Here is a 21,255-nt window from a genome sequence, read left to right as displayed (position 1 = left end):
AAGTTGACATGTGAGGTAATGATCTCATATCTTCTTCCATGTGGATAGCCAGTTGTCCCAAAGGATAGAAAGTAAAATAAAATATAAAAATAATCCTACTGGTAGTATTGAATAAAAGGAGAAATAAGTAAAGAAAATCCAACCTCTAACCAAAAGGAATATTGGGGGGAGGGCGGAAGACCAGCCCATTTAAGACAGACTGGCATCTGTGAGGCCTTAATGGGAGGCATTATTCAACACCATTTTTAAAAATCCTTTCTTTACCCCCTTCTGCCATGTATACAATGTTCTTGTCCCTGTCTGAGTGGTTTTTAATTACTATATTTTTATTTCTAAAATTTCAATGGTTCTTTTTCACCTCTGCCTTTTATAATATCCTATTCTTAATGTTTTTTTTCTTTTATCTCTTTGAACATGGTAAACATATTTTATTACTCTGCTTGGTCTGCTAGCACAGACTAGGTGGCCTAAACAACAGAAATTTATTTTCTCATAGTTCTGGAGGACAGAAGCCCAAGATCAGGGTGCAGGCATGGTTGAGAGATCACTTCTGGGCTTGCAGACAGCCACCTTCTCACTATGTAGTCACATGGCCTTTCCTCAGTGCATGGGGTAGAAAGAGAGATTGAGCTCTCTGCTGTCTCCTTCTGTAAGAACACTAATCCTATCAGATCAGGACCCCACCCTATTACTTCATTTAACCTTAGTAACTTCCTTAGAGACCCCATCTCCAAATATAGCCACCCTGGAGGTTAGGGCTTCAATATATAAGTTTGAAGCGGGGGACAAATATTCAGCCCAGAACCCACATTTTAAAATATTTCAGATTGGTCTATACTCTAATTATAAAGTTATGAATCTCATTTGTTCACCTACCAACCTCTTACAGAAGTTCATTTCCTTGGGTGCTTTGCAGTTTTTTCTGTGAGCTTCCACGGGAGTTGTTTTCCAATGTAGTGTAGCTCTGGAGGCACATATTTGTCAGGGAAATAAACAGGACAGTAATGTTTACAGTTGACTCATCCTCAGATTCAATCAACTGTGGATCATGTGGTACTACAGTACATATTTAGTGAAAAAATCTACATGTAAGTAGACCCATGTAGTTCAAACCCATGTCATTTAAGCATCAAGTGTAGTTAGTTATAGAAAATAAATGCTACCACAAACATCGAGAAATCATTTGATATAAATCAGACATTAAGTTTTAAAGTATAGGAGTTATAGTAGAAGCTTATTATAATATCATTAGTAGAGATAGTATTTAAATTTTCTACATGTCTACATTCTAATTTTTTTTTTTACATCTTTATTGGAGTATAATTGCTTTACAATGGTGTGTTAGTTTCTGCTTTATAACAAAGTGAATCAGTTATACATATACACATGTTCCCATATCTCTTCCCTCTTGCATCTCCCTCCCTCCCACGCTCCCTATCCCACCCCTCTAGGTGGTCGCAAAGCACCGAGCTGGTCTCCCTGTGCTATGTGGCTGCTTCCCACTAGCTATCGATTTTACGTTTGGTAGTGTATATATGTCCATGCCACTCTCTCACTTTCTCACAGCTTACCCTTCCCCCTCCCCATATCCTCAAGTCCATTCTCTAGTAGGTCTGTGTCTTTATTCCTGTCTTACCCCTAGGTTCTTCATGACATTTTTTTTCTTAAATTCCATATATATGTGTTAGCATACGGTATTTGTCTTTCTCTTTCTGACTTACTTCACTCTGTATGACAGACTCTAGGTCCATCCACCTAATTACAAATAGCTCAATTTCGTTTCTTTTTATGGCTGAGTAATATTCCATTGTATATATGTGCCACATCTTCTTTATCCATTCATCTGATGATGGACACTTACGTTGTTTCCATCTCTGGGCTACTGTAAATAGAGCTGCAATGAATATTTTGGTGCATGACTCTTTTTGAATTATGGTTTTCTCAGGGTATATGCCCAGTAGTGGGATTGCTGGGTCGTATTGTAGTTCTATATGTAGTTTTTTGAGGAACCTCCATACTGTTCTCTATAGTGGCTGTACCAATTCACATTCCCACCAGCAGTGCAAGAGTGTTCCCTTTTCTCCACACCCTCTCCAGCATTTACTGTTTCTAGATTTTTTGATGATGGCCATTCTGACCAGTGTGAGATGATATCTCATTGTAGTTTTGATTTGCATTTCTCTAATGATTGATGATGTTGATCATTCTTTCATTTGTTTGTTGGCAGTCTGTACATCTTCTTTAGAGAAATGTCTGTTTACATCTTCTGCCCATTTTTGGATTGGTTTGTTTGTTTTTTTGTTATTGAGCTGCATGAGCTGCTTATAAATTTTGGAGATTAATCCTTTGTCAGTTGCTTCATTTGCAAATATTTTCTCCCATTCTGAGGGTTGTCTTTTGGTCTCATTTATGGTTTCTTTTGCTGTGCAAATGCTTTGAAGTTTCATTAGGTCCCATTTGTTTATTTTTGTTTGTGTTTCCATTTCTCTAGGAGGTGGGTCAAAAAGGATCTTGCTGTGATTTATGTTATAGAGTGTTCTGCCTATGTTTTCCTCTAAGAGTTTGATAGTTTCTGGCCTTACATTTAGGTCTTTAATCCATTTTGAGCCTATTTTTGTGTATGGTATTAGGGAGTGATCTAATCTCATAATTTTTTTGTGTGTGTGGTACGCGGGCCTCTCGCTGTTGTGGCCTCTCCCGTTGCGGAGCACAGACTCCAGACATGCAGGTTCAGTGGCCATGGCTCACGGGCCTAGCTGCTCTGTGGCATGTGGAATCTTCCCGGACTGGGACATGAACCCACGTCCCCTGCATTGGCAGGTGGACTCTCAACCACTGCGCCACCAGGGAAGCCCTAATCTGATACTTTTACATGTACCTGTCCAGTTTTCCCAGCACCACTTATTGAAGAGGCTGTCCTTTCTCCACTGTACATTCCTGACTCCTTTATCAAAGATACGGTGACCATATGTGTGTGGGATTATCTCTGGGCTTTCTATCCTTTTCCATTGATCTATATTTCTTTTCTTTTCTTTTTTTTTTTATTTTGCAGTATGTGGGCCTCTCACTGTTGTGGCCTCTCCCGTTGCAGAGCACGGGCTCCGGATGCGCAGGCTCAGCGTCCATAGCTCACAGGCCCAGCTGCTCCGTGGCATGTGGGATATCCCTGGACCGGGGCACGAACCCATGTCCCCTGCATTGGCAGGCGGACTCTCAACCACTGCGCCACCAAGGAAGCCCTGATCTATAGTTCTGTGTTTGTGCCAGTACCATACTGTCTTGATTACTGTAGCTTTGTAATATAGTCTGAAGTCAGGGAGCCTGATTCCTCTAGCTCTGTTTTTCGTTCTCAAGATTGCTTTGCCTATTCAGGGTCTTTTGTGTTTCCATACAAATTGTGAAATTTTTTGTTCTAGTTCTGTGAAAAATGCCAGTGGTAGTTTGATAGGGATTGCATTGAATCTGTACATTGCTTTGGGTAGTAGAGTCATTTTCACAATGTTGATTCTTCCAATCCAAGAACATGGTATATCTCTCCATCTGTTTGTATCACCTTTAATTTCTTTCATCAGTGTCTTATAATTTTCGGCATACAGGTCTTTTGTCTCCTTAGGTAGGTTTATACCTAGATATTTTATCCTTTTTGTTGCAATGGTAAATGGGAGTGTTTTCTTGATTTCACTTTCAGATTTTTCATCATTGGTTTATAGGAATGCCAGAGATTTCTATGCATTAATTTTGTATCCTGCTACTTTACCAAATTTATTGATTAGCTCTAGTAGTTTTCTGGTACCATCTTTAGGATTCTCTACGTATAGGATCATGTCATTTGCAAACAGTGACGGCTTTACTTCTTCTTTTCCGATTTGGATTCCTTTTATTTCCTTTTCTTCTCTGATTGCTGTGGCTAAAACTTCCAAAACTATGTTGAATAAGAGTGGTGAGAGTGGGCAACCTTGTCTTGTTCCTGATCTTAGTGGAAATGCTTTCAGTTTTTCACCATTGAGAATGATGTTGGCTCTGGGTGTGTCATATATGGCCTTTATTATGTTGAGGAAAGTTCCCTCTATGCCTACTTTCTGCAGGGTTTTTATCATAAATGGGTGTTGAATTTTGTCGAAAGCTTTCTCTGCATTTATTCAGATGATCATATGGTTTTTCTCCTTCAATTTGTTAAAATGGTGTATCACATTGATTGATTTGCATATATTGAAGAATCCTTGCATTCCTGGGACAAACCCCACTTGATCATGGTGTATGATCCTTTTCATGTGCTGTTGGATTCTGTTTGCTAGTATTTTGTTGAGGATTTTTTTATCTATGTTCATCAGTGATATTGACCTGCAGTTTTCTTTCTTTGTGACATCCTTGTCTGGTTTTAGTATCAAGGTGATGGTGGCCTCATAGAATGAGTTAGGGAGTGTTCCTCCCTCTGCTATATTTTGGAAGAGTTTGAGGAGGATAGGTGTTAGCTCTTCTCTAAATGTTTGATAGAATTTATGTGTGAAGCCATCTGGTCCTGGTCTTTTGTTTGTTGGAAGATTTTTAATCACAGTTTCAATTTCAGTGCTTGTGATTGGTCTGTTCATATTTTCTATTTCTTCCTGATTCAGTCTTGGCAGGTTGTGCATTTCTAAGAATTTGTCCGTTTCTTCCAGGTTGTTCATTTTATTGGCATAGAGTTGCTTGTAGTAATCTCTCATAATCTTTTGTATTTCTGCAGTGTCAGTTGTTACTGCTCCTTTTTCATTTCTAATTCTATTGATTTGAGTCTTCTCCCTTTTTTTTCTTAATGAGTCTGGCTAATGGTTTATCAATTTGGTTTATCTTCTGAAAGAACCAGCTTTTAGTTTTATTGATCTTTGCTATCATTTCCTTCATTTCTTTTTCATTTATTTCTGATCTGATCTTTATGATTTCTTTCCTTCTGCTAACTTTGGGGTTTTTTTGTTCTTCTTTCTCTAATTGCTTTAGGTGCAAGGTTAGGTTGTTTATTCGAGATGTTTCCTGTTTCTTAAGGTAGGATTGTATTGCTATAAACTTCTCTCTTAGAACTGCTTTTGCTGCATCCCATAGGTTTTGGATTGTCGTGTCTCCATTTTCATTTGTTTCTAGGTATTTTTTAATTTCCTCTTTGATTTCTTCAGTGATCACTTCGTTATTAAGTAGTGTATTGTTTAGCCTCCATGTGTTTGTATTTTTTACAGATCATTTCCTGTAATTGATATCTAGTCTCATAGCGTTGTGGTCAGAAAAGATACTTGATACAATTTCAATTTTCTTAAATTTACCAAAGCTTGATTTGTGACCCAAGATATGATCTATCCTGGAGAATGTTCCATGAGCACTTGAGAAAAATGTGTATTCTGTTGTTTCTGGATGGAATGTCCTATAAATATCAATTAAGTCCATCTTGTTTAATGTATCATTTAAAGCTTGTGTTTCCTTATTTATTTTCATTTTGGATGATGTGTCCATTGGTGAAAGTGGGGTGTTAAAGTCCCCTACTATGAGTGTGTTACTGTCGATTTCCCCTTTTATGGCTGTTAGTATTTGCCTTATGTATTGAGGTGCTCCTATGTTGGGTTCATAAATACTTACAATTGTTATATCTTCTTCTTGGATCGATCCCTTGATCATTATGTAGTGTCCTTCTTTGTCTCTTGTAATAGTCTTTATTTTAAAGTCTATTTTGTCTGATACGAGAATTGCTACTCCAGCTTTCTTTTGGTTTCCACTTGAGTGGAATATCTTTTTCCATCCCCTCATTTTCACTCTGTATGTGTCTCTAGGTCTGTAGTGGGTCTCTTGTAGACAGCATATATAGGTCTTCTTTTTGTATCCATTCAGCCAATCTGTGTCTTTTGGTGGGAGCATTTAGTCCATTTACATTTAAGGTAATTATCGATATGTATGTTCTTATTCCCATTTTCTTAATTGTTTTGGGTTCGTTATTGTAGGTCTTCTCCTTCTCTTGTGTTTCTTGCCTAGAGAAGTTCCTTTAGCAGTTGTTGTAAATATGATTTGGTGGTGCTGAACTCTCTCAGCTTTTGCTTGTCTGTAAAGGTTTTAATTTCTCCATCAAATCTGAATGAGATCCTTGCTGGGTAGAGTAATCTTGGCTGCAGGTTTTTCTCCTTCATCACTTTAAATATGTCCTGCCACTCCCTTCTGGCTTGCAGAGTTTCTGCTGAAAGATCAGTTGTTAACCTTATGGGGATTCCCTTGTGTGTTATTTGTTGTTTTTCCCTTGCTGCTTTTAATATATTTTCTTTGTATTGAATTTTTGACAGTTTGATTAATATGTGTCTTGGCGTATTTCTCCTTGGATTTATCCTGTATGGGACTCTCTGTGCTTCCTGGACTTGATTAACTATTTCCTTTCACATATTAGGGAAGTTTTCAACTGTAATCTCTTCAAATATTTTCTCAGTCCCTTTCTTTTTCCCTTCTTCTTCTGGAACCCCTATAATTCGAATGTTGGTGCATTTAATGTTGTCCCAGAGGTCTCTGAGACTGTCCTCAGTTCTTTTCATTCTTTTTTCTTTATTCTGCTCTGTAGTAGTTATTTCCACTGTTTTATCTTCCAGGTCACTTATCCGGTCTTCTGCCTCAGTTATTCTGCTATTGATCTCATCTAGAGTATTTTTAATTTCATTTATTGTGTTGTTCACCTCTGTTTGTTTGCTCTTTAATTCTTCTAGGTCCTTGTTAAATGTTTCTTGCATTTTGTCTATTCTATTTCCAAGATCTTGGGTCATCTTTACTATTATTATTCTGAATTCTTTTTCAGGTAGACTGCCTATTTCCTCTTCATTTGTTAGGTCTGGTGGGTTTTTATCTTGCTCCTTCATCTGCTGTGTTTTTCTGTCTTCTCATTTTGCTTATCTTACTGTGTTTGGGGTCTCCTTTTTGCAGACTGCAGGTCCGTAGTTCCCGTTTTTTTTGGTGTCTGTCCCCAGTGGCTAAAGTTGGTTCAGTGGGTTGTGTAGGCTTCCTTGTGGAGGGGACTAGTGCCGTGCCTGTGTTCTGGTGGATGAGGCTGGATCTTGGCTTTCTGGTGGGCAGGTTCACGTCTAGTGGTGTGTTTTGGGGTGTGTGTAGACTTATTATGATTTTCGGCAGCCTCTCTGCTAATGGGTGGGGTTGTGTCCTGTTTTGCTAGTTGTTTGGTATAAGGTGTCCTGCACTGTAGCTTGCTGGTTGTTGAGTGAAGCTGGGTGTTGGTGTTGAGATGGAGATCTCTGGGAGATTTTCGCCGTTTGATATTATGTGGAGCTGGGAGGTCTCTTGTGGACCAGTGTCCTGAAGTTGGCTCTCCCACCTCAGAGGCACAGCACTGACTCCTGGTTACAGCACCAAGAGCCTTTCATCCACACAGCTCAGAATAAAAGGGAGAAAAAGTAGGAAGGAAGGAAGGAAGGAAGGAGGGAGGGAGGGAGGGAGGGAGGGAGGAAAGAAAGAAGATAAAATAAGATAAAATAAAATAAAGTTATTAAAATAAAAAATAATTATTAAGAAAAAAAATGTTTTTAAAGAAAAAAAAATGGACGGATAGTACCTTAGGAAAAAGGTGGAAGCAAAGCTGTACAGACAAAATCTCACACAGAAGCATACACATACACACTCACAAAAAGAGGAAAAGGGGAAATAATCATAAATCTTGCTCTCAAAGTCCACTTCCTCAGTATGGGATGATTCGTTGTCTATTCATGTATTCCACAGATGCAGGGTACATCAAGTTGATTGTGGAGCTTTAATCCGCTGCTCCTGAGGCTGCTGGGAGAGATTTCCCTTTCTCTTCTTTATTCTCACAGCTCCTGGGGCTCAGCTTTGGATTTGGCCCCGCCTCTGCGTGTAGGTTGGCGGAGGGTGTCTGTTCTTCGCTCATACAGGACGGGGTTAGAGGAGCAGCTGATTCGGGGCCTCTGGCTCACTCAGGCCGGGGTGAGGGAGGGGTACGGATGCTGGGCGAGCCTGTGGCGGCCGAGGCCGGCGTGATGTTGAACCAGCCTGAGGCGCGTCATGCGTTCTCCCGGGGAAGTTGTCCCTGGATCCCGGGACCCTGGCAGTGGCGGGCTGCACAGGCTCCCCGGAAGGGGGGTGTGGATAGTGACCTGTGCTCGCACACAGGCTTCTTGGTGGCGGCAGCAGCAGCCTTAGCGTCTCATGCCCGTCTCTGGGGTCCGCGCTTTTAGCCGCGGCTCTCGCCAGTCTCTGGAGCTCCTTTAAGCAGCGCTCTTAATCCCCTCTTCTCGAGCACCAGGAAACAAAGAGGGAAGAAAAAGTCTCTTGCCTCTTCGGCAGGTCCAGACTTTTCCCCGGACTCCCTCCCGGCTAGCCATGGTGCACTAACCCCCTGCAGGCTGTGTTCATGCCGCCAACCCCAGTCCTCTCCCTGCGATCCGACCCGAAGCCCGAGCCTCAACTCCCAGCCCCGCCCGCCCTGGCGGGGGAGCAGACAAGCCTCTCGGGCTGGTGAGTGCTGGTCGGCACCGATCCTCTGTGCGGGAATCTCTCCCCGCTTTGCCCTCCGCACCCCTGTTGCTGTGCTCTCCTCCGCGGCTCCAAAGCTTCCTCTCTCCGCCACCCACAGTCTCCGCCCGCGAAGGGGCTTCCTAGTGTGTGGAAACTTTTCCTCCTTCACAGCTCCCTCCCACTGGTGCAGGTCCCGTCCCTATCCTTTGTCTGTTTATTCTTTTTTCTTTTGCCCTACCCAGGTACGTGGGGAGTTTCTTGTCTTTTGGGAGGTCTGAGGTCTTCTGCCAGCGTTCAGTAGGTGTTCTGTAGGAGTTGTTCCACGTGTAGATGTATTTCTGGTGTATCTGTGGGGAGGAAGGTGATCTCCGCGTCTTACTCTTCCGCCATCTTCCCCTCGTCCCCCGGTAGGCCTCTTCTAATATTTATATTCAAAATTACTTCTAGGAATTCATGAAGAATAACAGTCTACGTCAGAATAAGAATTGTTTGAACAATTTTGACCTTTCAGAATACAGACAGATTCTTAGTGATGTGGCTATACGAATATATCATCAGTTCATTATTATAATGGAAAACAACATTCAACCAATAATAGGTAAGAAAAGAATCGATGACCAGGAAATATTTATAATGACACTGAGACCTTAAAAAAATAAATCTGGTGCACGGCATGTGTAATTGCAAAGAACATAATTTTAAAACAAGAAGATTTACTGATGTAAATGTCCACTTTTTAATTCTTTGATTGCTAAAATGATTACATATATAAAAGTACACAGGTCATAGTTTTCTTTCTGTAAGGGGGATCCATCCTGAAGGGAAAGACTTGGGAGAACTGCTGCTACTTATATGGCTAATCCTGGTTCTTAGCCAAGTATTTTTGAAATTCTAAAGCCTTACTCAAATTCTCGTATACTTTCTTCAATTTTCTGAAATTTAAATACTTCAGGCTTTAAGTAGTTCCAGACCGTGGGTTGTCACGCTAACCAGCTCTCTGTCCTGTGAAGTTGAAAGAAGAGGAGCTGTTGCCCTGCTGTAGGTGACGGTCCATCCCCATCCACCCCTTACATCTTGGTGCTCCCCAACCCTCCATTCTTTTACTTCCTCTATCACAGCTATATCCACACTAACTCGTGTGGAAAATGTCCCACCTCCTGAAACAGACACATGAGAGCAGTGGAAATATTCTCTGGGTGTCCCCACTGTGTGTGCAAGGAAATCTTCCCGTTTTTCTCCATAGTGCCAGGCATGCTGGAGTATGAGAGTCTGCAGGGCATTTCCAGCCTGAAGCCCACAGGCTTCCGGAAGCGGTCATCCAGCATAGATGACACGGATGCCTACACGATGACCTCCATCCTGCAGCAGCTGAGCTACTTTTACAGTACCATGTGCCAGAACGGCCTGGACCCTGAGATCGTGAGGCAGGCAGTGAAGCAGCTCTTCTTCTTGATTGGGGCGGTCACCCTGAACAGCCTCTTCCTGCGCAAGGACATGTGCTCTTGCAGAAAAGGGATGCAGATAAGGTAAGACCCATAAAGCACCACTAATCCTGGAGAGGCTGGCCAGAAAGGATGTTCTTAAAGTCCAAGGCCACACACTCTGCCCTCCCTCCACAAGAGCTGCACTGCTGGAGGGTGTGCAAGATGACTCTTAGAACCTTGGAAATGTCAGCTATCTGATGCCAGGCCCTCTTCCCATCACTCTACCCCACGCTACCTTGACGGTCTGGCAGAATGTCTTCTACTAAGAACTAGTAATTGTGTATTTTAAATTCTGGCCCTCTGTGGTTATCATATACTCAACCAGTATTTATTGACCACCACTTCTGTGACTAGCACTGCTGGTGGGGGACACAGGAAACAGAGGAAAGGGTGATTTGATCCCTGCCATTGAGAAGCTAAATGATGATTCAAAACCACTGTAATTAAGTCACAAACAAGTGGTGGGGGAAGTGCTTCAGAGAGGAGAGATTATCGTGGACAGAAAAGTTAAAGAAGCCTGAAAACTGTGTGTGAGTGATTAAAAATGGGAGAACATTTCAGGCAGGGGAATGAGTGGGCAAAGGCACAGTGGTAGGACTGCGTGAGGACCCGTCCTCAGGCAGGAGTAAATAGCTCCGTCTAGATGAAGCAGAGGTTTGTGTCGGGAACAACAGGTCCGCAGTAGAGTGGTAAGTTGGACCCAGGCTGGGAGGGTCTGGAATGCCAGGCCAAGCACGGGGAGTTCATCCTGCGGACATGGTCATCCAGTTTTGAGGTGTGTTGACTTCTCTTTGTCTCTAAACCAAGGAAACACAGACCATTAGCTATTGTTTGAATTAACACTGTCACATTATTAGAAAGCATATAATATGGGATAGATATTTAAGATTTTTATAATATGTGCAGGGATTTGACACCTATAGGTGATAGGAGAACCTGGGATGGTGATGATGGCAGTGATACAATGAAAAGTGACCCCAAAAATTTATTAAGCCAAGAAATAAACAAGGGGCATCCATTACATCTTTTCAGCATTAGAGGTGGACATCCCTACAAATCATTGCGGCAAATTCTCATGATACCAGGCTGTGGTTTTCAGATATGAGGGAGTATTCAGGAGGACTGGGCTTTTTTTCCTCTTCATTGAAAGAGGAAAGACTTCTGTTTATTTCCCGAGCACTGAGCAGATGCCCTGTAGCCCTCTGAGGTAGGATTCAGGCCTATTTAAAGTAAAGCCATAAACCTCATGAGCCATAAACCTCAGTCTTTGCTAAACAACTCTCATTCCACCAGTAGGTCCCCAAGTTGAGTGAACATCTGTCCCCACAGGTGCTCAGTATTTTCTCCTCTCATCCATTGAAAGTGCTGTTAGAGAAGTACTGACTTTGCAGTGTGTTGGTCTGAGTAAGTAGCACATGCATTTAAGAGGCATTCATTCATTCAGATATTGACTCAGCTCCTGCCATCAACAAGGCGCACCAGGATTTACAGTGACTTTACCATGACAACACAAGCAACACAATAACAAAACATGAACACAAGTGGAAAATCAAAACTACAGAAAAGAAAAACATAAACAGTAGACAGAGTAGCTTGAAAACTGGGTCTGGGCTTTCTGACTGCCAGGAGAAAAAGCCAAATGTCATAGCTCTCTGGTCTCATCTGGCTTGGTGAGGCAGACCGGTTCCTGGGAAGATATAAAGATTTTCCTAGTATGTAATTCTTTTTTGTGCCTAGTCATGAATTGTAAAAATATTCTCTCATGTGGAACTTTATCTCACCATCTCCACAATAGCATTTTTGCTGCAAATTCCACTGTGGCTGATTTGCCCAGGGATCTTTGATAAGAACCTAGGTAGGGGTCCTGGAGATGGAGACAGTTTTGTTAGGAACCAGAATAATGTGGCCCAACTACAAACATTGCTTGCTGGCCTGAGGGAATCTGGGGGGGAGTACGAAAGGCATTGACTTGGGTCTTGAAGGACAAGTAGGATTTCAGCTGACCCAGAACCAGAGGAATGAACACAGGCCTCAGTGAAGGAAAACTGAGGGCAGGGTATGAACAGCCCCCTTTGAAAGGAGCACCAGGAGTGATGAGAGGACCTAGAAAGATGGGTTAGAAAGACAAAGCAGAATGCCAGCCTGAGAAATGCATGCTTTAGTCCCTCAGGAGTGGCAGCCACCACAGATTTTTTTTTTTCTTTTTTCAGAAGGCTTTAAACTATGAATTCAATTTCTTTAATAGTTGAAGGAATATTCAGGTTATATATTTCATCTTGGATGAGTTTTGGTAGTTTTTGGTTTTCAAGGAATTGGTCCACTTCATCAAAGTTGAGTTTATGTGTGTAGAGCTGTTCAGAATATTCCCTTGTTATTCTTTTAATTTCTGCAGAATTTGTAGTGATAGCCCCTCTGCCACTCCTCTGTGGGTAATCTGTGACTTCTCTTTTCCTTGGTCAGTCTTGCTAGAGGTGTATCAGTTTGGTTTCACTGATTTTTGTCTTTTTTTTTAATTTAATTGATTTCTGTTACTGTCTTTATGATTTCATTCCTTCTGCCTACTTTGCATTTATTTTTCTCTGCTTCTAGGTTCCTAAAGTAGAAGCCTGGATTATTGGCTCTGAGACCTTTCTTTTCTAACATAAGCATTTAACGCTATACATTTCTTTCTAAGCACTACTTTAACTCTATCACACAAATTTTGATATATTTTCATTTTTGTTCAGTTCAAAATATTTTCTAATTTCTCTCGAGTCTTACTCTTTGACTGACCCATGGATCATTTAGAAGTGTGTTGTTTAATTTCCAAGTGTTTAGAGACTTTCTTGTTACCTTTCTATTATTGATTTTTAGTTTAATTTCATTGTGCTTGAAGAACATACTTTGTCAGTCAAACTCTTAGAAACAGAAGGTAGAATGGTGGTTGCCTGGGGCTGAGGAGAGAGAGAAAAAGGGAGTTGTTGTTCATTCAATGGATGTACAATTTCAGTTTTACAAAGTGAAAATGTTCTGGGAATCTGTTATACAACATGGTGCATATAGTTAACACTACTATACTATACACTTACAGTAGTTCAGATGGTAATTTTATGTAATGCATTTTCTACCACAATTTTTTAAAAAATCTCAAGGTACATCCAGGTTAACATATACCACAGATTGTGATATTAGAATTACCAACCATCCCACTTTGCCCGAGACTTTCCCAGGTTTATTTTTAAAATACAAACTTATAAATATTTTGGGACTTCCCTGGCAGTCCAGTGGTTAAGTCTTCACACTCCCATTGTAGGGGGTATGAGTTCGATCCCTGGTAGGAGAACTGCTAAGATCCCACTTGCTGCATGGCATGGCCTAAAAAAAAAAAAAAGAAAAGAAAAACTTATAAGTATTTTTACATTGAAAAAAACAAACTTTGTATGATTTCAGTTATTTTTAAATTTGTTAATATTTGCTTTTGTGACCCAGGTCTATTTTTGTGAATCTTCTCCATGTAGTGGGTTGAAAATCATGTATATTCTGCTTTTGTTGGGTACAATGTTCTATAAATGTAGATCAGACCCAGTTTGTTGAGGGTGTTTTTCATTTCTTCTATATCCTTGCTGATTTTCTGTCTATTAGTTCTACTGATTATTGAGAGGAGTGTTGAAGTCTCCAACTATAAGTATGGAGTTGTCTATTTCTTCTTTCAGTCTGTCAGGTTTTGCTTTATGTATTCTGAAGCTCTGTTTTTAGGTGCATACACACTGAGAATTGTTATGTCTTCTTGGTGAGTTAGCCCTCCTGTCGTTATGTGGGATCTCTCTTTGTCCCTCCCTGGTAATTTTCTCTGCTTTGAAGTCTACTTTGTGTGAAAGTCTACTTTTTATTTGGATCAGTGTTTTCATAGTATATTTTTTTCCATCCTTTTACTTTTGACCTATCTGTATCATATCTGAAGTGAGTTTCTTGTAGTCAGCATATATTTCGGTCCAGTTTTTTGTTTTATTTTTTCATCCAGTCTGACAATCTGTGCTTCTTAATTGGGGTTTTTAGACCATTTAAATTTAATGTAATTATTGGTATACTCAGATTTAAGTCTACCATTTTGTTATTTTTTGTTTGTTCCTTCTAGTTTTTATTTCTCTGATTTCCGGTTTCTGTCTTCTTTTGGGTTCTTTGAACATTTTTGGTACCCCTTTTAAATTTTATCTATTTTTTCACTGTATCTCTTTGTATCTTTTTTAATGGCTGCTGTAGTAATTACAGTATACATACTTACCTTTTTCAGTCATTTTAGAATCAGTATCTTATCACATTAAGTGGAATGTAGAAACCTTACCATTACATAGGCCCCTTTCCCCTCTTCGCTTGTTGTCTTATATATTATATCTACATACATCAAAAACTCTGCCAGACAATGTTATAATTTTTGTTTTAAACCATCCAACATATTTTAAAGGACTTAATAGAAGAATGGTCTATTGTATTTACCCAGGTACTTATCATTTCTGTTATTCCTTCATTTCTAATATTTCAAGCCTCATTTTCCCCCCAAATCTCGTTTCGATTTCATTTTCCTTTTGCCTGAGGAAATTATTTTAGTAGTCCTTTTAGAGCAGGTTCACTGATGATAAATTCTCTTAGCTTTCTTTCCTCTGAAAATACCTTCATTTCACCTTCATTCCTAAAGTATATTTTTATAGGCTACCAATGTCTGGGTTGACAGTCCTTTCTTTCATCAGTGTAAAAATGTTCCACTTTTTCTGGCTTCCATGGTTTCTGATGAGAAATGCACAGTCATTTGAATTATTATTTCTCTATAAATAATGCATAGTTTTTCTCTGAGTTCCAAGTTGTTTTTTCTTTGTGTTTAGTTTACCACAGTTTGATTATGATGCATCTGGGTGTGGATTTCTTTGGGTTTCGTCTCTTTGAGCTTCTCTGAACTTCTTGACTCTGTAGGTTTGTGGATCTCACCAAATGTGGCATTTTCAGCCATTTCTTCAAATGTTTTGTCTGCATCACACTTTCTCCTTTCCTTCTGGAATTTCAATGACACAAATGTTAGACCTTTCATTATTTTGTTATCCCTAAAGTTCTGTTCTTTGTACTTTTCAGATTGATAGTCTTTATTGATCCCTTGAAGTTCACTGACTCTTTTCTCTGCCATCTATATTCTGCTATTGAGCCTATTCAGTGAGTTCTTTTGTTTCAGTTATTTTTCAGTTGTAAATTTCCATTTTTTTGAAACAGCTTCTGTTTCTTTTCTGAAGCTTTCTATTTTTTCATGTATTTCAAGATAGTTTGTCCTTACTTTTTGGAGCATTTTTGTGATAGCTTCTTTAAAGTCTTTATCATATGATTCTAACATCTGTGTCATCTCAGAGTTGATACTATTAATTGCCTTGTTTAATGTGACTTAAGATTTCCCTGGTTTTCGTATGCCAAGTAATTTTGAATTGTATTCTGGACACTTTTTATTATTATATTATGAGACACTGAGTCTTTAAATCCTATGGAGAATGTTGATACTTTTATCTGATAATCAGCTCACTTGGGTTCAGGCTCTGCAGGTTGTGGTTCCTCTGTCAGTTCTGTCTTCAAAGCCTTTGTAACGCTATTTGGTTTTGTCTTTTTTTTTTTTTTTTTTTTTTTTTTTTTTTTGCGGTACACAGGCCTCTCACTGTTGTGGCCTCTCCCATTGCGGAGCACAGTCTCCGGACTTGCAGGCTCAGTGGCCATGGCTCACGGGCCCAGCCGCTCCGCGACATGTGGGATCTTCCCGGACCGGGGCACAAACCCCTGTCCCCTGCATTGGCAGGCGGACTCTCTACCACTGCGCCACCAGGGAAGCCCTGGTTTTGTCTTGTGTGTGACACACAGTGGCCAGACTGAAACTTGGGTGGTGTGCCATCCTATAGTTTAGTCCTCGAAGTTTATGTGTGCTCTTGAGGGTCAGATCCATCCCTGGGCTCAGGGGTGTGTCCAAGAATTCATAAATAAATTTAAGGGTCACTTTCCCAAGCTCCTCCTCTCCACAGTACCCCTGGTACTTTCCAGATACCTGGGGATCCCCTCTTTGGTCCTCCAGACAGAAAACTGGGGCTTCACTTAACTCACTGTGTGGTGTACTTCCAGCAAATGTCCCCACCTGGGGTCAAGTGGTGAGAGGAAGAGCAAGGAGAGTTCACGCCGTCCTCTTGAGCCACAACTCCTCCAACTAAAGAAAGTTCCCCTCTCTCAGTTTTAGTTTCCTACTGGACCCTGTTGCCACAACCATAGGACTGTTTGGGGCTTGCACATGAGAGAATGAAGAAAAAGAAAGGAAAAGGAGAAAAAAGAAAAACAGAATTTCCACCCTCTCTCAGAGCATTAGGACACCTCTTTCCAGCACCGCGAGCCAGAACTAGAGGGCTCCTCCTGGAGCTCTTTGTTGGCACCCATGCCCACTACTGAGTTTCAGGCTGCTTTGAGTTCAGGCCAATGAATAGCAGAGGGAAAGATACTGGTAAACTCATTGTCAGTTTGGAGATACTTCAAATTCTGGTCTTCTCTCCCAGTCCACCTGCTACTGTTTACTTTTCAGAGTCCTCAAATAGCTGTTCCAGGCATTCCATCCAGGTCTTATAGCTGCATTCAGTGGGAGAAACAAAATGGAGTGCTCGCTCCATCTTACCAAGAACCAGAACTCCAGCACAGAGTTTAGAGTGGGAGGATTAACATGCTCAAAATTCAGTGGATTCCCATTAGGAATCTACTGTAATAAGAACTAGTGGGACAAAATTGACAATGCAAAAAAAGGGGGCATAACCAGTGCAAGAGATGTTACCTCACACTCATTACATCCCTATAGAATACAGTAATTCAGCATTATTGTCCCAATGTTACAACCCATGGGGAGCTGCTAATCTGGAAGGTCAGAGCTGGAACCGACCTTAGAGATCACCTAGTTCAACACTCAATTTTTCTAAACAGCTTCATTGATATATAATTTACATTCCATAGAGTTCACTCATCTAAAGTGTATATTCAGTGGTTTTTGGTATATTTACAGAGTTATGCAGCCATCACCATAATGTAATTTTAGAACAGTTTTATCACTCCAGAAAGAAACCTGACACCCAATAGCAGCCACTCGTATCCCCTACCCAAGTCCCACTGGGGAGTCCCCTCCCCCTCAACCTAACCAACAACAAATATATTTTCTTACTCTATAGATTTGCGTATTCTGGACATTTTTTAAATAAATGGAATCATAAATATGTTGTCTTTTGTGACTGGCTTCTTTCCCTTAGCATAGTGTTTTCATAGCTCCCCCCGTGGTAGCATGTGGCAGTACCTCACTCCTTTTTATTGCGGAATAATATCCTATTGTATGGATAGACCACAATTTGTCTACCTATCCATCAACTGGTGGACATTTGGGTTGTTTTCTCTTTTTGGCTATAATGATTAATGGTGCTGTGAACATTTGTGTATGATTTTTTGTGTGGACATGTTTTCAGTTCTCTTTAGTAAGTACCTAGAAGTGGAGTTGCTAGGTCAGAAGGTCGTTTTATGTTTAACATTTTGAGGAACTGCCTAACTGCTTTCCTTAGCAGCTGTACCATTTACATTCCCACTAGCAATGTATGAGTGTTCTCAACACTCTGATTTACCAAGAGAGGTTGAGTAACTCTCCAGGCTCACACAATGGATAGGTGGGATTAAAACCCATGGCTCTTAACTCAGAAACCTATGATAATCAGTGACAGAAACAAGAATAAAAACCCCAGTGGACTAAAAGAAAGCCTCTACCAATTGAAAATTTTCTGCCAATTTGGGAAAAGAGATCAAACAATTTTTATACCAATGTAAGTCTTCTCTTCAAATACCACTATGATTTTTTCCTTTAATATATTTTCAAACCTATTATTAAGGGTCCTTTAATAGATTATAAATTATTGTAGTCACTGTCTTTGCTCAGATTTTCTCCAAAGTTTATTGCTGTTATGGCCCCTCACCCTAGACCATCATGATCCTTAGAACCATGGATCGTGAGAGCTGATCATCTGGCCCACCCCCGTCTTGTTACAAATAAAGAAACTGCCGGGCTGTATGTAGTCTTAAGGATCTCAGTGAGCTCTGGTACCATGCTGGGACACACTGGAGGATTCGGCACCCTCCCCTAAAGTGTTCTAAGCAGGTCACCCCTCTTCTCTGCTCCTCTGGCGTTTACTCCAGGTGCAACATCAGCTACTTAGAAGAATGGCTTAAAGATAAGAATTTGCAGAACAGCTTGGCCAGGGAAACCTTGGAAGCTCTCTCTCAGGCAGCCTGGTTGCTTCAGGTCAAGAAGACCACAGACAGCGATGCCAAGGAGATCTACGAACGCTGTACCTCCCTGTCTGCTGTGCAGGTGACCAGGCTTGCTGAGTGTCTCCCTGATCTTCACCCACAGATCATGTAATAGGCATTGCCTTTCCTGGCTTAGCCAGCTGTGGGGTGCATCTGCATCTCTCTGTGCTCTTTGGGGAGCATACGTATCTCCCATGGGCTGCCCTCTTATCTAACGGCATTTATTAAATACTAACTCTAGGCCTTAAAAACATAAAAATGCATATGACACATTCCCTGCCCGGTATACTCACATATGTGTATCTGTGGGGAGAGGGGGTGGGAGCAGGGAAGGAGGCTGGAAATGGGGAATTCTCTTAAGGTCATCTAATTATAGGATGTCCTTGCTGCCTTCTGTGCTGTTCTCAGCTTGTTTTCTCTTTTGGAAAAAAATAACACATGGTTCCTAGAGCCAGATTATAGTCTGAAAGAACCACTTTTGGTTCCCGACTGTTCCCACACCACTGGAACCATTATTTCATGGACAGAGTTGTCCTCTTCTGTGGCCTCAAACCATCTTATGTACTGTTTGCAGATCATAAAGATCCTTAACTCATACACACCTATAGATGACTTCGAGAAAAGAGTGACTCCATCCTTTGTTCGCAAAGTGCAGGTGAGATCCTTAAGGATGTGCCTTTTAATTTTTAGTATAAGACAGTGTTGTTTAATTACCATGATAGAAATTCAGGATTAAAGTACATGTACCAAATATACAAAGGAAAGGCACCCAGGAAAAGCAGCAGGAATTCTCCCTGTCAAATTCCCTGTTTTCAGAACCCATTTTCCCCCAGGGTGGGAAGGGAACAAAAACACCAAAACCGTGACTCACATTCTGTGTTCTTCAGCATGTCTTGTTTCTCATCAGTCTTTGAGTATATGCAAGGGAGCAGAGGCTGAATGGAAAGAGAGAACCTGTGTGCCCCTTTTTTCTTATTTTAATCCCTGAAGTTTCTTGCCCAATGAACTAGGGCAGCAGTTCTCAAAGTTTGGTTCAAGGGTCCTTGGGGGGGGCGGTGATTCTTGAGATGATTTCAGGGAGTCTGCAAAGTCTGCCTTTTTCCAAATACATACCTGTATGAGGCAGACTTTTCTTCATACATTTCAACCAAAATAACATAGCACTAGAGGTGAATGCAGAAGCAGATACAAGATTCCACCTGTCATATTAAGTCATACATTTAAAAGAGTTACAAAATTATGAAACAATACCACTTCAAACTAGTTTTTTGATTTGTTTTCAAAAATATAGTTTTTCAATAAAAATATGTTAACATGTATTGGGCTTGTTATTTTAATGAATTAATAAATATTTAAAATTATTGTTTTAATTACTAATATGATAGATATCAGTAGTTATAACCACATGCACAAAAGCTGTTTGGCGTCCTTGGTAATTTAAGAGTATAAAGGGGTCCGGAAACCAAAAAGGTTTGCAAACCACTGAACTAAAAAGAAATATTAATGCAATAAAAATTTAATACTGAGCTCCACTCGTGTTTGGTCTTAGAATTATGCCATGAGAATAGGTGAGAATAGAAAGTAGATCGATTGACAGTCAGTCCATCCTGTGGGAAATTAACTTCTGAAGTGAAACAGAGCAAGTTGAGTATTGATGAGAGCTGATCTGGAAGACCTGGATAAACCATTTCACCTTGGAGCTGTGCTGTTGAAAAGCCCTTTTGTGTGTTATCTCACATGATTTTGAAAGGAGTTTTTCGCTGGAGATAGAGTTGTTGTGTTTTCCTTGCTCTTGACTTCCAGACAGCCATAAAGCAGAGTGCCCTGGTTTCCTTACTCATTTTTCCTCTGGTTTTCATTTCAGGCTCTCCTCAGTAGCCGAGAGGATTCATCACACCTGATGTTGGATACCAAGTATCTCTTTCAAGTCACATTTCCTTTTACCCCCTCTCCACATGCTCTGGAAATGATCCAGATCCCCAGCAGTTTCAAACTAGGCTTTCTCAATAGATTATAGCAGGAAAAAAGAGAATAAATGCACTTTTCTTTCAAAAGCTAAATGAAGGTCAGATAGAGGGATGTGGCTTATTAATTGGAACTGGAAATGCTTTGGAATGTGATTTAAGGAAGAAAATAAGAATTCTCCCAAATGGGCCACATCTTCTCTCGCTCGTGGTGATGGTGCTGCCACTGTCATCTTGTAAGAATTAACACACGCCAGCTGAGGTTGGAAAGGCCACTGCTACCTTTGGAATCTCAGCCAGCTTTTACTAGAATTCCTGCAAGTCTCGTATTTTCTGCCAGGTGCCTCTTGTCTAGATCTATTTTGTGACAGCGGTCCACCCAGAGGGAGTGAGATCCAGGGACACAGTTTATCCTACGTTTTCTAAAGTTCGTGTGAAGCCCAGATACATTTATGAAGCCACAAATGGGTTCTAGGGCTGAGTCTTCCAAATAATCCCATTTGGCCATGGCGGCCTGTCAAAGTCCTCTCACCCCATGCCTGCCTGATGGGGGCAGAGGTGTCTTACCAACTCTTTTTACTAAGAAAGCTCCTGCATAAAAAAATGTTTATTTCAGGCCCCTCCAATTTTTAAGAGAATATTCAATCTGAAATGAATCATAGAAGTATTTTTATGTATATATCCATTTAAAACTAATATATCAGCGCTTCCCTGGTGGTGCAGTGGTTGAGAATCTGCCTGCCAATGCACAGGACACGGGTTCGATCCCTGGTCCAGGAAGAGCCCACATGCCGCAGAGCAACTAAGCCTGTGCGCCACATCTACTGAGCCTGCGCTCTAGTGCCCGTGAGCCACAACTACTGAGCCCGCGTGCCGCAACTACTGAAGCCCACGCGCCTAGAGCCCGTGCTCCACAACGAGAGAAGCCACCACAATGAGAAGCCCACGCACTGCAACAAAGAGTAGCCCCCGCTCAATGCAACTAGAGAAAGCCCGCGCCTAGCAACAAA

At 41.0% G+C, this 21,255-nt stretch overlaps 1 protein-coding gene across 2 annotated transcripts in view; it reads left to right on the top strand.

The window, feature by feature from the left end:
* The window catches only part of MYO5C (myosin VC), a 118,226-nt gene extending 97,216 nt beyond the window's left edge, over window positions 1-21,010 (top strand). Inside the window, exons 37-41 of one of the 2 annotated variants that reach the window (XR_003436336.1) lie at window positions 8,926-9,076; window positions 9,722-10,004; window positions 18,168-18,389; window positions 18,856-18,936; window positions 20,146-20,189. Coding sequence is in view for 1 of the 2 variants with exons in the window: in XM_027123046.1 (XP_026978847.1) it covers window positions 8,926-9,076; window positions 9,722-10,004; window positions 18,168-18,342; window positions 18,856-18,936; window positions 20,146-20,298 (843 nt within the window). In the remaining variant the exon portion in view is untranslated. Of the gene's footprint in view, window positions 1-8,925; window positions 9,077-9,721; window positions 10,005-18,167; window positions 18,390-18,855; window positions 18,937-20,145 lie in introns of both variants that reach the window. The other variant, XM_027123046.1, reaches the window with a different exon arrangement.
* Window positions 21,011-21,255: the final 245 nt, after the last annotated feature.

The sequence above is a fragment of the Aethalodelphis obliquidens genome, unplaced genomic scaffold (assembly GCF_003676395.1).
Source record: "Aethalodelphis obliquidens isolate GAN/ISIS:26980383/991018 unplaced genomic scaffold, ASM367639v1 scaffold26, whole genome shotgun sequence".
Taxonomy (NCBI): domain Eukaryota; kingdom Metazoa; phylum Chordata; class Mammalia; order Artiodactyla; family Delphinidae; genus Aethalodelphis; species Aethalodelphis obliquidens.
The sequence above is the reverse complement of the archived record's forward strand: the minus strand, read 5'-3'. Positions and strand labels throughout refer to the sequence as shown.